At 40.4% G+C, this 14,856-nt stretch overlaps 1 protein-coding gene across 1 annotated transcript; it reads right to left on the bottom strand.

Annotated features, from left to right (window-relative positions):
* Positions 1 to 664: 664 nt before the first annotated feature.
* K441DRAFT_699801 (putative multidrug resistance protein) lies at positions 665 to 5,831 on the bottom strand. The gene is made up of 9 exons (XM_067653191.1): positions 5,514 to 5,831; positions 4,917 to 5,448; positions 4,636 to 4,862; positions 4,461 to 4,582; positions 4,245 to 4,402; positions 3,954 to 4,187; positions 1,681 to 3,898; positions 1,552 to 1,632; positions 665 to 1,494 (listed from the first exon to the last, which is right to left on the bottom strand). Exons 1-9 carry the CDS (start codon positions 5,751 to 5,753, stop codon positions 912 to 914), a joined length of 4,395 nt encoding a protein of 1,464 aa, XP_067498960.1. The 5' UTR covers positions 5,754 to 5,831; the 3' UTR covers positions 665 to 911.
* Positions 5,832 to 14,856: the final 9,025 nt, after the last annotated feature.

The raw sequence follows: 14,856 nt of genomic DNA, 5'->3' as shown, positions 1-14,856 counted from the left end.
GCGTAATGTGAGAGATCAGCCCCTTGATGTGCTCGGTTAGCTAGCGCGACAAGATAAATTGCACGAGGTGCCGATGGCGCCATATGGCTTAGCTGATGATCCCTCATGGATATCTGGGCCGGTTGTGGATGAGAGCTCGGGCGGTAAGAGTTGAAGTAAGGAGAAAAGCATATCAGGTTGTGGAGGTGGAGGTTAACTTTACCTTTGACAAATGCTGGTGACCAAGTTTACACCTAAGGTACTGAGATATACGCAAGCCACAGCTTCAGCTCAGAACAGATCTAGAGCGCACCTACGCTGATAGAACTTCAGGATGTTGACACGATAGCATTACAATTATGGAGGATTCTGAGGATTCATTTCAAGTGCCTCCGATATACCCTTTCAATAAGCTCAACCATCCAGACTCCGTCTCACCCCCCAGGCTTGAACCCACATCCTCCCAACCGTTGCTTTTAGGCTACACTTACAGAGCGTCGCTTACAAGATCAATTCGCTTATGAACCAATTTCCACAATTGGGAGAGGCTGCAGTTCCATAGACTTTTTTTATATCTCAAGTCGCCATAAAAATTACGACGGATCTGTCTCTAGCATGAAGACGTTTCAGCGGGGCAGTCAAATTACGTCTACTATGGGTCGATGCAGCATGTATCAACTAAGCCAACGAGATTGAGAAGGGCGAACAAGTGACCCTTATCGCTTGGATTTACCCGTAGCTGACAGAATCCTTGACTAGCTATGTGGAATTATCTACTCCCGCCGGCTGTGATCGATTTTCTCCCTACCTACACCAGCTATAAGATTGCTTCCGCAACGCACCTTCAACAGCAAAAACCCCTGCCCGAAGCGATGAGCTTACAACCACTATCTCCCCTCAAACCCTAACCCTCACCCAATAGCCTCTAAGCCCTACCTATTATGCAACTCCCTAAACTTCGATTGCCTTGCCAGCAACTCCTCCGGCTTCCCAAACTCCACCAACCGCCCCTCACTCAGCACAGCCACGACATCCGCATCCGCAATTGTATCGAGCCGATGAGCCACCGTAATGATCGTATGCCGCGCAAACTCCCTCCGAATAATCCGCTGCATCAGCGTGTCCGTTTCCTGATCCACATTGCTCGTCGCCTCATCAAGCACCAGAATCCTGCTGTCCCGCAGCATGGCCCTCGCAAGGCAAAATAGCTGCTGCTGACCATGAGACAGTGGCTGCGTCTTCATCTGCGCGTCCAACCCGCCGCGCGCGTGGATGCTGTCCCATAGCTGGACTTTGTTGAGCGCATCGATAATGGCAGCATCAGTGGCGGCGCCGGCGGGGTCGGCGTTGGCGCGGACCGAGGAGCTCAGCACGAAGGGGTCTTGCGGGATAGCAGTCATGCGGGTACGGATCACCTCTCGGGGGAGGGTGCGGAGGTCGATGCCGTCAATGAAGATGGTGCCGGAGTCGAGCTCGAGGAGGCGGAAGAGGGTGAGTAGGAGCGAGCTTTTGCCGCTGTTCCATATCACTAAAGTAAGCTCGAGCAGCAGGCTTCGATTTAGGCTAGCTTACCTTCCAGTGCGTCCGCAGATTCCAATCTTTTGACCGGGCTCGATGGTCATGGAGATGCTGTGAAGGGCAGGCGCCGACGGTCTAAGGTAAAGGTTAGCATTTCCTCAGCGCCATTATGATATCTCTTACCCATAGGAAGCCGTAACATCTCGAAACTCTATAGCCCCTTGATCCGGCCACGACTCGGGCGCCACACCGGACTCTTCTGGTTTGTCCTCCGGAACCACTGTAGCCTCAAAGTTCTTCAGCCTCGCAATTGCACCCAAAGAGGTTTCGAGTTGAGTCCAGCTCTCTACCAAAACTCTGAGAGACTGGTTGAACCCCAAGACATTGTTGAGGGCAATGCCGATCGCTGCTCCACTAGATGCGCCGGGCACCCTCACAGCTAGTGCAACAACCACAATACCTACCACAGCAATCATGAGATCGAGGACGAGAGCAAGCCATCTTTGCAGACAAAACAACAAGTAGTAAGGCCGTTGAGATACGTCGAGACGCTCGATCTGTATCTCTTGTGCTATTTGAGTCCAGCCAAAGGCACGGATGGTTGATAGCCCCTCCAAGCATTCTAGAAAATGAGTGTAGACGGGACTGCGGGCTTCCAAATCAAGGAAGCGGAGTTGTCGAGATGTCAGGAGATAGACTTTTTGAAGTAGGTAAAACGCCAGAGTAATGAAAGGAATTGCGATTGCCATGTAGCTGGAACCTTGCGCTATAAGCGCTGCTTGTGCGATAATTGTGAAAGCCGCAAGGAATACTCTTCCAAATGATAGAGGCAAGATTCGGTCCATTAGGCCAAGGTCTTGGCTGAATCGATTCAACGTCACTCCTGTATCGGTCTTTGCGAAGAACGATTGCGGGGCCCTGGTAGCTGTCTGCAGTAGTATTTGATGGAGTTTGATAGAAGATCTTGGGGAAATCCACAGGAGTATCCAACCCAGCAAACCGACTCTGAAGAACCAGGAAGCAACAGCCAGTATCACATAGACACTGACAAACTTCCCTGTTTCATGGCCATTTGCCTTGGTCCACCACACGAGCCAGATTTGAGGGAAAAACTGCGTAAATACGAAGAGAGCCGTGCAGCTGAGAAAACATACAGCGCCGAACTTGCTTATGGATTTAAAATAATATTTGTACACAGCAATATCTCCGGTTTTCCGCGTCAAGTCGGTCACATCGTTTGGAGTGACGCCTTTAATAGCTGGTCGCTTTCTCTTTGAAGTTGGCTTTGTGGCGGGAGCTGCCTCTTCTATACCATGATATGTGTCTAGAAGTAGGCTTTTGACATAACCGTCTTGCACTTTTAACTCGTCAAAATTTCCTTGTTGAGATATCTTTCCCTCCTTATTTAGAACTGCGATGTGGTCGGCAAGATGGAAGTGACGAGTGGAATGAGTGATCAAAACAACCGTAGATTTGAATTTCCGGAAAAGTCCTTGTGGGCCGAGAAGATTGGTGATAACAAGCCTCTCGGTTTTGCTATCCAATGCACTTAATACATCATCGAGGAGTACAATATCAGGTTTCGCGTAAAGCACACGTGCAAGAGCTACGCGTTGCTTCTGACCACCACTGAGTGTCAAACCTCGGGTACCGGGTGTGCTTTGATCCCCGTCCTCCAACTGAAGCAGATCTTGATCCAGGCCACAAGCAGTTAGAACAGATTGATACCATTCTTCGTCAATGTTATGGGCTCTTCCCAAACCGCAAATGTTTCGTTGAATAGTCGTATTCAAAATCCATGGCGTTTGACTACAGTACCCAAAATTTGTGGAGGTAATAGAGATGTCGCCCTTGTCGAGAAGAAGCTCTCCTAGGATAGCTTTCATAAGGGTAGACTTCCCAGATCCCACTGGTCCAGTCAATATCGCTGTTGTGGAAGCTTTGAGTTGCAGGTCAATGTCAAAGACAGCGGGCTCTGAAGTTGGTGAGGGCCGAACTGTTATTCCAGTCATTGAAATCGCATTCTTCTCGGACTTCTTGGGAAAGGTAACTCGAGAGCTCGATCCCTGGTTGTCAGCCCGAAATTCTTGAAGTTCTATGTCCGCATTCACTTGAGATGAGGAAGGCTCGTCCGAAGTTAATCGGTGTTGTGCCGTGCGGCCCCTTTTATCCTCCCAAGAGGGCGCAACGAGAAATTTCTGGATGCGTTCAAAACATCCAATGGCAGCACCAGTTTCGGGGATCGCAGTCAGCAAAGTAGATGCGGGGTTTGTTAGTAGAGTTACTGTGGCTAGCGACGTGAGGGCTTGATTAGTGGAAAGGGAGCTCGAGCCCTGAACTCTTGCTTTTATTTCGAATGCCACAAAGGTTAGGACAGGCGCAAAGATGGCAGGAGTGTATCCTGTTAAAAAATCAGAATACGAAGGCATAGATGTGCTCTGCAGGAGTTAACTTACCAATTGTGTTTGTTAATATTACCAGCCATCTATACCCATTCGCTGATTTCATCTCTTTAACGCGCTGGTCCTGGATGCTGTTGGACATCAAGCCTGCTAAACCCATCATCTTTACACTCTTCATTGAACTTAGCAGAGACGCTGTTGACGCAATGCGTGTCTGAAGAGATGCGGCCCAGATCTTTTGCTGGTTACTAGAATGCTTTGCGGCTCGAGTGTTTATAGCGGCGCAAACTATCCTACATATTAGCTTATATATGATGCTTTACGAGACTATAATGCTCAACTCACTAATTACAACAATGATGGGTATTACCGAGACTGCTCCTAGTTGGATTGAAAGCAGCCAGACACCGATTGACACCTCAATAAGGCGAGCCCAGGTCTCATGCATGCTCTGCATGCTTGCGGCTATTCTATCAATGTCGGTCGACATATGTGTTATTGCACTGCAACAACGAATCAATACCGGTAACGGTGTGACTAAGACAAAGATGATATACTCACGCAGATTCATCATATACTCCATCGCGCAAAAGAAGTGTCTTGTTAAAGATAAGGCCGACCAGTCCGCCCCGAAGCATAGTGATCGACCGAAATAGTCGATGCATGTAGCACACGGTAGATACCTAGGTACCTTGTTAGCATCTCGGTCTTTCCGTGGGGAGATAAATACACTCACAGCAACGCCAGTATAGATCAAAGCCGCAGCAGCAATCAAACCAAGACTCTGATTATAATTCTGAGACGCACGCGGCTGATTCACGAAGCTGATCATACGGCTTATCAAGAAAGGCTGGGCGTAGTTGAAACCGATTAAGCATAAGCGGGGAGGTACGACTGAGAGTAACGGCCAACGAAGACATTTTACACATGTCCATACCAAGGAACGCCGGCCTTCAGGTTTAGCTGAGAAAATGTCAGCACGATAGATACAGTAGGAATACACGCAGCATCACTTACATCGTCGGTCCCAGACTGCCTGCATCTCATCCCGCAGCCGCTCTGAAGACAAGCTTGGGGGTGTCTGGTAAAGATCCTCCAAGGACAGGATTCTTTTGAAGCCCCTGACGAATAGAGAGTTCAACCACCAGAAAAACGTCCTATTCCAAACTCCCCGAGTAGCCTCAGGGGGATATTCCTTATACGGATATTTAAGGTGCTTTGTCTTATTCCGAGCCTCCAGGATCCAGAGCAATAACATGGCCCCAATGCTCGCTGCGAAAATGGCTGCAATTGATATGTCATTATGCTGAAGAAAGAGTGTGCGTGCTTGAGGGATATTGAGCAGCAAGGAGGCTATAAGGTAGACTTCAAGAAGGGCCGAAGGACGAACAGAGCGAGTGTGTTCTAAGTAGGATAATGGATATATCGCCAGTGCACCGACAAGCGAAAGTATAGCAGAAGGTACCGAAGTTAGCGTGCGGATGGTCGGGTTTGTCGTCCATAGTATTAGAAGGGTTAACTGAAGGCCGGCAAGAAGGGATATGGCCAGCTGAGGGTAGGTATTGTAAGTCAGAAGTGCTCTCAACTGGAAGTAAAGCATCCCAGAGTTCTTACCGCTTTTCCAGTGTAAACACTATAGTGAGGGAGGGTAGTAATGCTAGAACGATACAGCCAGAACAATCTCAAAGGCACTAGCAGAAGGAAGATAGACGATGGGACAATTGAGAGAATGGATTGTTCAAACAATAAGGTAAAATCAAAGCCATGACGGCAGGGAGAAGCAACCACTGGGCCGAATACATTGTCGGCATGAAGGGTGCATGTCGAGGCTATGTCCGTATAGTTGGACGCCATAGGAGCACCGCAGAAGAAGCCTAGACTACTACGCTGGAAGCTCGCTTCACAGAACAATTCCGAGGACACAAAGGGCGCAAGACTTTATGTGCACCACGAGAGCGGAGATATCGCGTCTCAAACGGTAATATCGCATGGGTGTTGGAGCCTGGAGCTGCCTAATGCGAGTCGCGTAGCGCAGGCCGCCTGACCGCACTAAAAGTTCGGCTGACCTAGCCGAAATTAGGCGGTCCCCTGTCACGTGGTCGGTTGACCATGATATTTATATTTTAACTTCTCATCAAAAGCACGAAATAAAAAATGGGTAAGTTGTTTATAATATATTCTAACCGTGTTCTGATCTATTTCAAGAAGGCTTTAATAATAGATAGCTTTAGCTACTAGATATCTATATTAATAATATAGAAGTACTAAGAGAGACGTTAAAGACTTTACTCTAACTCTTAACGATCGTCTTTAAGTATAACGGAGCACCATTATTGAAGAGGAAAATATATGGTTATAAAGCAGTTCTAAACATGTTTATAATATATTCGTAGGCTTGAAATCTAGAAATAATGGTTTTAATGAACGTAATGTATAATCTACTTATAATACTATTTATTAAGTACTATATAACATTTCTAGACTATCTAGTAATATATTTATAAAGCTATATATATTATATAAATCGAGAAGGCGTTTAATACCTAGAACCTATTAATATAAGAAAACTTATTATATTAGTTATACTACCCCCTTCTCCCGGTGCCGCTTTTACTTAGGCCGGCTTATTAGGCCTAACTTAGGTTCGGCTCACTTCGTGGCAGAGTCAAAAGAAATTGTCAACTTTTAACGAGGGTTCCAAAATTAGCCCCAGATTCGTCACAAGTCATTTGTCCGACCAATCTCGGAGACGTGGCATGTTTATCTTCTACAGTGCCTTCCTCGCAGCGATGTGGTTCTTACTCATGGCTCTCATGGCGGCTAAGCAAATGGAGTTGGGGTGGCAATATGCTGGAATTCATCCTATCATGAATGGGTATTTCAGCATCGTCGCATTAGCCAAAGCATAAACTCTTAACAGCAGTCCCACCAAATGGAGAAAATGTGTGAGCTTTGCTTTATTGCATTTCGGCGACCATGTGGGACACTTGGCATTTCCGGTAGGCGTCAACAATTACATCCATAGTGATGAGCCCTTGCATATGAAAGGACTTTTCGTTTGCATTGGATGCATGAGCTTGGCCGCTATAATAGTACTTTCTCTAAAGAAACATCTCACTTCTCAAAATAGAAGATTAGAAAATGTACTCGTGCATGAAGACGAAAGCCAGCCACTCTTAATACCTATAAGCGTAACCTATTCTTTATAATTAGCCATAAATATAGCTAAAAGTAGAAAGTAGTGTTAATCCTAGCCATCTATATATAAAAGACGTACTTCTTTTTTATTAGCTTTCTCTAACGCTATAGGCATTATTAGTATAACTATATTAGCAGTAGGGTTGTCGCTAAAGCATACGTTTAAGGATAGCCGTAAGGGTCTTATATTGCACCGCTAGTTATATTATTTAGTTGCTAGGTATATAGACCGGGAGATATATAAGCAGTAATAGGGCTAGTTAATTTACAGATTATTAAACGCGTAGTTTAATATTTCCAATTAAAATATAGAGCGGCTATGCTTTCTTGCCGCCGGTATGTTATGTTAGTTAGGTCTTATCGCTAGCTAATATAATTAGCACTATGGTTACGCTAAGCAGTAGCTGCTTTTACGTCTCCTACTACTAGTCTACTGTGTTAAGCTTATTATATATTCTTATTCCTACTAATAAGTACTACCTTACTAGCGAGAAAGTTATATCTCTTTAAAAAGGGCCGTAACTAATAAAGAAGGATACGATCTTTAGAGCATTTCGGTAATATACTAGCAGCTACTAGTCCCCTATAGTTATAATTATTTTAATCTACTACGGTTAATTACTTTTAGATTACATCTATTTTAAAAGTAGTTTTACTTTAATATTATTAGCACTCTAGTAAGAAAAATGGTTAGTAAACACTCCCTAAAGCCTAATATCGTTAAACTACTCGTTAATAGCGCGGTTAAAAGTCCTATAGCTTACCTATTATAAGACTTATGCGTATTCTGCCTTACTACTAAATAGATAAAATAGGGGAGGTGTCTTATCTAGTATATTGCTAGTACGCTTAATACGCGGTATAATATCGCATACTATTATAGTATCGTTTATAGTTTGCGGATTTCCTTAGTTCCATTCCAGAGGCTTTCCTATAGCGCGGCCAGTGGCCTCTTTAAATATTTTAGTCTAAAAGACATCTATAGATATTCCAGTTAAAGTTTACTAATTAGTCTTAACTATTACTAGGTTATATACCCTATTAAATATTACGGAATTATTGTTATAGTGTATATCCGTAGCCCTGTTATTTAGCTTATTAATAATATTATCGCCTAGAGCTTATATAGGTGGCTACTTATTATCTTACTCTAATTCGGCCTTATAATTAGTTATATAATACCCTTTTAAGGTTTAATATTATAATAGTATATTGTCGTCTATATATTATATAAGTAGCCACTTATTATATTGCTCTAGCTTAGCCCTATAATAGGCTATCTAATACTCCTCTCAGCTTTAATAGCGTAAGGGTGCATTATTATTTATCTCTTTAATATTAACGCCCTTATATCTACCCTTCTTCCATTTCTATTATCTTAAATAATATTATTTATAACAAATTAAACCGCCTATACTTTTTACTTTAGTCCCACACTTTCTATATTACTGCTAGATAGAGCTTATTTATAAATTACCGCATTAAGCTATAATTTACTACAGTTTAGTTAGAAGGGGGCCGAAAATAATATCTGTGTAGAACTATATATTTAAAGTAGTGTTTATAGCTTATACTATATTATAAGCTAGTTAAGATAGGAGGAGTATAGTAAGAGTATAGCGATATCCGTGGATATTAACGTGCTAGATAGCGTAACCTATTATATTTAACGCTAATTTATACTAGATCGCGTCACGTTAGGCTAGGAAACTCTACTTATTACTAATATTGCGCCGCCTCTCTATTATACTAAGCATAGAATTCTAAACACTACTATTCCCTACTTAGGATACTAGACTATTTTTTACAATAGGACGCGATATACGATAGTAGTATACCGTAAATGTGGTATAATATAACTCTGCAAGCGCTATAGACCCGTGAAAAGATATATAGCTTATTACCGGCTTAGATATTACTGCGGAAAGACTTAATACTATTAAGCGGACTTTTAAGTAGGTTATTATTAAGGACGGCATCTTATATATTTTATTTCGCGGATAACTAAACGATTTACTATACAAGCAGGTAATCCAGAAAGTTATCCGTTAGGTAGTAGAATATAAAAAGGCACTAGCGCTATAGGTATACAAGGCTATATAAAATATACTAGCCTATATATAGTTAAATATATATAAGAAGATAAAGGTGCTAGGGCGGCCTAGTATTAACTATATAGTGGATACGGAAAGGGGGCATATAGTTACCGCAAACTTACAGAGTTTGTCCTAGCTTAACTATATATAGAACTGCAGCTATAATCTTAAATAACTCGTTATACTACTTTATAGGCGGAAACTAGATAGTACGAACTTAGTCCTAAGTATAGACGTAGCCTTAAGTCTAGTATCGCTGTCTAATACGCCTTAAGACCTACGCATAGTCGAATATTAGCTACTAGTTAAGATGTTTTTAGAGGCCGGGGTGGATTATAATAAGGAGTAGATATAGACCGCCTATATAGAGACTATACTTATCCGAAACAATAGGGCCTTAAGGGCTACTCTATTAAGGGCAGTTTATTATAGGGTGGGCTAGGTTATATTTACGGCTATCCGTAGAGATAGTATATAGGTGTCCGTCGTAATTATAATATATTACTAACGTTTATCTAGCCCTATCTCTAGCGTAATATATTTTACTAGGCGGGCTAAAAGGTATTAATTAATTATAGTTAATCTAATCTATATAAAGATAGTAACTTTAGTTAAGTTTACCTTGTAGTAAGACCTCCTATCGCACTAGAAAGCCCTAAGATTATTACCTGTATATACTAGCGTCTATATATTGCTTAGCAGCATCTACCTTAGTAACGCACAATGCTAAGACCTCCTGCAATATTCGCGAATATTAAACGCAGTTACTACATGGCTAATTCGCTTTTAATATTGCTAAACTTATTAATATTTATTGTATATTTATTATTTATTTATTTAAGAATTATTTTATAACGCTATTACTGCTTATAACTAACTAGGAGATTTATACGCGTATATAATCCTAATAAGTAAACCTACCTAGACGACCTACCTTAACTACACCATCGTCTACAACCGCTACACTCTCCTCTATTAATCCTATAATGCCGTCCAAGGCTAATATATACGCTACTGCCGTAAAAGAGCGCGAAATTACTAAAGAGTAAAGGGAACAAGCCCAAGATAAAAGGGAGATTTAGAAGTATAAGGAAGAGCGCAAAGCCCGCCTAGTAGAGGAGGCTTGCTAGCATAAATACTACCTAGCTTAAATGGCTTAATTATAGTTAGGCTTAGCCGCTTTAGCCTTATAGGCCATTATAACAGCTACTATAGCTAATATCCTTAGTAAGCCTCTCCCTCCTAGTATAAAGTTACTTAAACTCCGCCTTCCTAGCGTTATAAAAAGGGATTACTTAGATATTTTTAAGGGTACCTTTAATCTAGTAAACCTNGCCNNTNTTTNAGTCTATACNGCTTAAATTAAGATNGCNNATAAGANANNGATTAAGAATNGTACTCTNGTTATAAGNAAGGCAAAGGTAGATAGGAAGCTATTTATAGATAAAGGCGTCTAGTTTAAAGGTTTTACTAACTATATAGTTATTACTAGCACCCTTTATACATGCCCGCTGGACTTTATTGCTAGTATACTTCTCTAAATAAATATAATTTATACCTTATTAACCTAGTATATCTAGGTAGATTGTATACTTAATTTAGCACTTAACTACTACACCTTTATAATAACTAATGGCTAACTAAAGCCCGCTAATTAGTAAATGCTAGCCTAGTATATAGCGCCATACCTCACAATGTCTAGTACTATTAGCTTTACTGCCTTAAAGAAACCTAGATTAGATACCTCCTATACCTCTAATACCTACCATAAATTTAATAGTAGAGGCTGCAATAATATAGCTTGCAAATACCCGCATAAGTACTTAAAGTGTAGTAAAGATTATACTATATTATCTAAAGCTTGCGCCTAGGAATAGTAAGGCGAACCTTATAAAGTAGGGTCTAGCATAATAATAATAATAACTTTAATTATACGCCTAGGACCTAGGCCTAATACGTTACCATTATTCCCTACCTTTATAAAGGCGAAGGCTCTCTACTACTCTCTATTACCCCTAAGAATCTTAGCGTAGCACTCCCTTCTATCTAACTACCTAGGCAATTTACTAGCCATCTTAGTAGGCATCCTAACCTATAGCTATAAGATAGGAGCCAAATCTATCCCTACTTTAAGATCTTATAGAAACCACAACTTCTCTTAGGATAACGCCAACCTTATCTCTAAGAAGATAATATTAGACCTTAAAAAAGGATATATTAGAATCGCGACAGGGCCTATTATAGTCTTACCTTTTAGCCTAGTGCCAAAATCGGATAGAGGATACCGCTAAATTTATAATCTCTCCTTTCCACTAGCATCTTTAGTTAATAACGCAATCCTAGAAGAATATGGAGCACTAGTATACACTATAGTTACCACTATTTAAGCCCACGTTATTTCTGCAGGTCGTAAATATTTACTACTTAAAAAAGATATTAAAGACGCGTTCTATATAGTCCCCCTATCTTATAGGGTAAGAATATTAATAGGCTTCTCCTAGGAAGGTGTTACCTACTAAAAATACTACCTATCCTTTAGTCTTTAAACTGCGCCGCTTATATTTAACCTCTTCGCAGAAGGCCTGCACTAGATACTCTATTTATAACTACCTTATAAGGTAAAATACTACCTAAATAACTTTATCTTTATCCTTACTAACCTAAACAACTTAGCGGCTGTTACCTAGACTTACATCTCTATTACTAACTCCCTAGGTATCCCTTAAAATAGCTCTAAAGATATAGCAGAAACTATTATTAAAGTTTTAGGATATACTATTAATACCATATAAATACAGACGCGATTATTACCACAAAAACAATTATATGCTATTAAAAAAGTCACTACCGCACTCTAATACGGCTTATTATTATTCCTTTAAGCCTAGTAGCTTGCGGGCTACCTTGTATAGTACGCCTATATAATTAAACTTAGTTAATCTTACTCTAGATTCCTCTAAATTTTTATTACTACTTAGCTAAAGACTCTAGCAAATAAGTATAAACCTAGGCAATTTAGCACTAAGTTACGAAGTGACTTATATATCTAGCTTAACCTACTTACTATAAGTAATAGGGTATTATTCTTTAATAACGTCAAGCGTACCTATATTTATCTCTTTACTAACGCCTCTACCTAGTTTAGGTTTAGCGGCTTTTACTTTTTTAAGAAACTTAAATATAAGAATAACTAGCAGTAGTATATAGCCAACCTCCCTTAATCTTAGGCGTTTAGTATATTGCCTAAGCCCAGTTAATAAGTAGACTATATTAATCCGAAAGAGATGTATACTATTACTTACGCATTTAATCTATAGTCTACTAACTAGCAGTATAGCGCGCTATCTATTTATATTAATAGTATAGTAGTTCACCAGGGTATTAAAAAGACCGTTATTTATAGCGTAGCAAATAAATCGCTCCGCAAAATCATACTAGCTACTATAGCTTATAATATTATAATATCCACGAAGTAGATCTTAGGTAATTTAAATAGCTTAGCTAATATACTATCTTAATTCTAGGCTATAGCTATCTATTAGTTCTACCTATACTAGGCCCTTAATTTATTACTACTAAAGCTAATAAGTTTTTAATAGGTGCCGTAAACCTAACGGACTACTTATAACCGCCTATAAACTTTAAAAATAATATTAACGCGCTATCTAACCTTTACGCGCTCCTTCTCTAGAACGGCCTTACGCTAGCAACCCATAGGAACTATTCCTTAGTAGTTAACAGCTAGGAGTTATACTGCGCACTTAAAGGAGTCTCCCCCTACCTAGCTAAGCCGCATAAACTAGGCGAACAGATTACCTACCGCGCGTTTAGTACCTCCTAGCTATAGATAGATAGGCTTAAGGCCAAAACCTTATAAGCCTATATCTCCGCAATTCGCTTGCGCCACATTAATTACAGCATCTTAATTATAGCATTTAAGGATCCTATAGTACACCAATTACTCGCCAAAGCAGCTACTATCTCTCCCTTAGCAAAAAAGGATAAGCAACCCATTACTAGGGATATTCTAGTCCAGGTAGTAACACACAGCCTATTGCTACTGGATGTCAACACTAATACCATATTTACCCTCGCATTTACTAGATTTCTATAGATAAGTAAAATTACGTATACTACGGCGGAGCTTAAGAACCGAACAACCTTTCTAGCAAAAAAGGCTACCCAATATAATATTACCTTTACGCCTAGTAGGATAATATTCCGCCTTAAATAGAGCAAAGCCAATAAGCAATACTAGGGCGTTAACGTCACTATCGCGGCAGTAGGCGGCCTATTATGCCTAGTCGCTGTTATAATAAAGCTGTTTAATAGGGACCCTTAACCCCTTAACTCTTCCTTATTTAGTCTTAATAGTAAACCCTTTACCTCTCTAGGGGTTTATAAAATCCTTTCCTCCTATCTAGTAGCTGCTAGGATTAACCTAAGTAGTTACTTAAACTACTTCTTCCGCTAGGGCGCTGCCCAGTTCGCTAAAAATTTAGGGTGTTTATATTAGCAAATTCAGCAGCTAGGTTGGTAGTTATTAGAAGCCTTCCGCCTATATATTAGAACTAAAACCACTAACCTCTATTACCTTAACTCTTACTTTCAGCGTAGTATACCGCTTTTAGCGTAAGGATTACTAGGTAGCAGGTTAAGATATTAAGAGGGCCGCTAAGGCACTAGTAGTAAGTAAGCTAATAGTAATTTTCTATACCGGGCATAGAAAATCCTAATTAGTTAGCTTATAACTTAGGGTTAGTAGAATATAGCAGAATTTAGCAGAATGTAATAAGGTGGTAGAATTTAGTAGAATATAATAATATAGCAGAATATAGCAGAATATAGTAATGTCTTATTAGGCGCAGGAGCTTCGCTTAGGGATATCTAGCCGCTTTAGAGCAAATCCTTAGTAGATTTAAATGCTAGGAACTAGTAAAACTACTAAAAACTAGCCCTAGAGCGACCTTATAGCCCTACGCCTCCTAATTATATAAAAATTAAATATCCCCTTACGTAACTGCAATAGATAGATACTAGCGTCTATATATTGCTTAGCAGCATCCACCTTAGCAACGTATAATACTAAGACCTCCTGCAATATTTACGAATATCAAACGCAGTCACTACGTGGCTAATTCGCTTTCCCTACCTGCTATCCCTTATACTTAGTATACATTATATATAGATAGCGCTTTAAGGCAATTCTTTAGCAGGTGCTAGGAACTAGCAAAACCACTAAGAACTAGCCTTAGTGCGACCACTATAGTTAGATAGTCTTGCAGCTATAGGCTTATAGTTAGGGACATCTAGCCGCTTTAGGGCAAATCCTTAGCAGATTTAAGTGCTAGGAACTAGCAAAACTATTAAGAACTAGCCCTAGAGCGACCTTATAGCCCTACGCCTCCCAATTATATAAAAATTAAATATCCCCTTACGTAACTGCGATAGATAGATATAATCTTAAGTTATCCAAATATAGTATAGCGAATTGCCTTTACTACAGGCTCTTCTATTAGGGGCAACTATATAGACATTATATTTGTCCTGTATTTTACTAGCTAGTAGCTAGTATAATAGGACAGGTATTATTCTAAGGGCCTATAGCATTAGCGATAAGTTTTTTAAGATATAGTAACGGCGTGCTAATATTAGGAATAGCA

Source organism: Cenococcum geophilum, assembly GCF_001692895.1.
Source record: "Cenococcum geophilum 1.58 unplaced genomic scaffold K441scaffold_56, whole genome shotgun sequence".
NCBI lineage: Eukaryota > Fungi > Ascomycota > Dothideomycetes > Gloniales > Gloniaceae > Cenococcum > Cenococcum geophilum.
Note: the sequence above shows the minus strand (reverse complement) of the source record. Positions and strands in the feature narration are given on the sequence as shown.

Bases quoted from the DNA above. Each gene is read 5' to 3' on its own strand.
- K441DRAFT_699801 (XM_067653191.1), bottom strand. From the start codon at position 5,753: ATGGCGTCCAACTATACGGACATAGCCTCGACATGCACCCTTCATGCC. The intron at 3,899-3,953 runs GTAAGTTAACTC...ATTTTTTAACAG, and splicing joins AATATTAACAAACACAATTG to GATACACTCCTGCCATCTTT. The intron at 1,495-1,551 runs GTAAGCTAGCCT...GATATGGAACAG, and splicing joins ATCTGCGGACGCACTGGAAG to CGGCAAAAGCTCGCTCCTAC.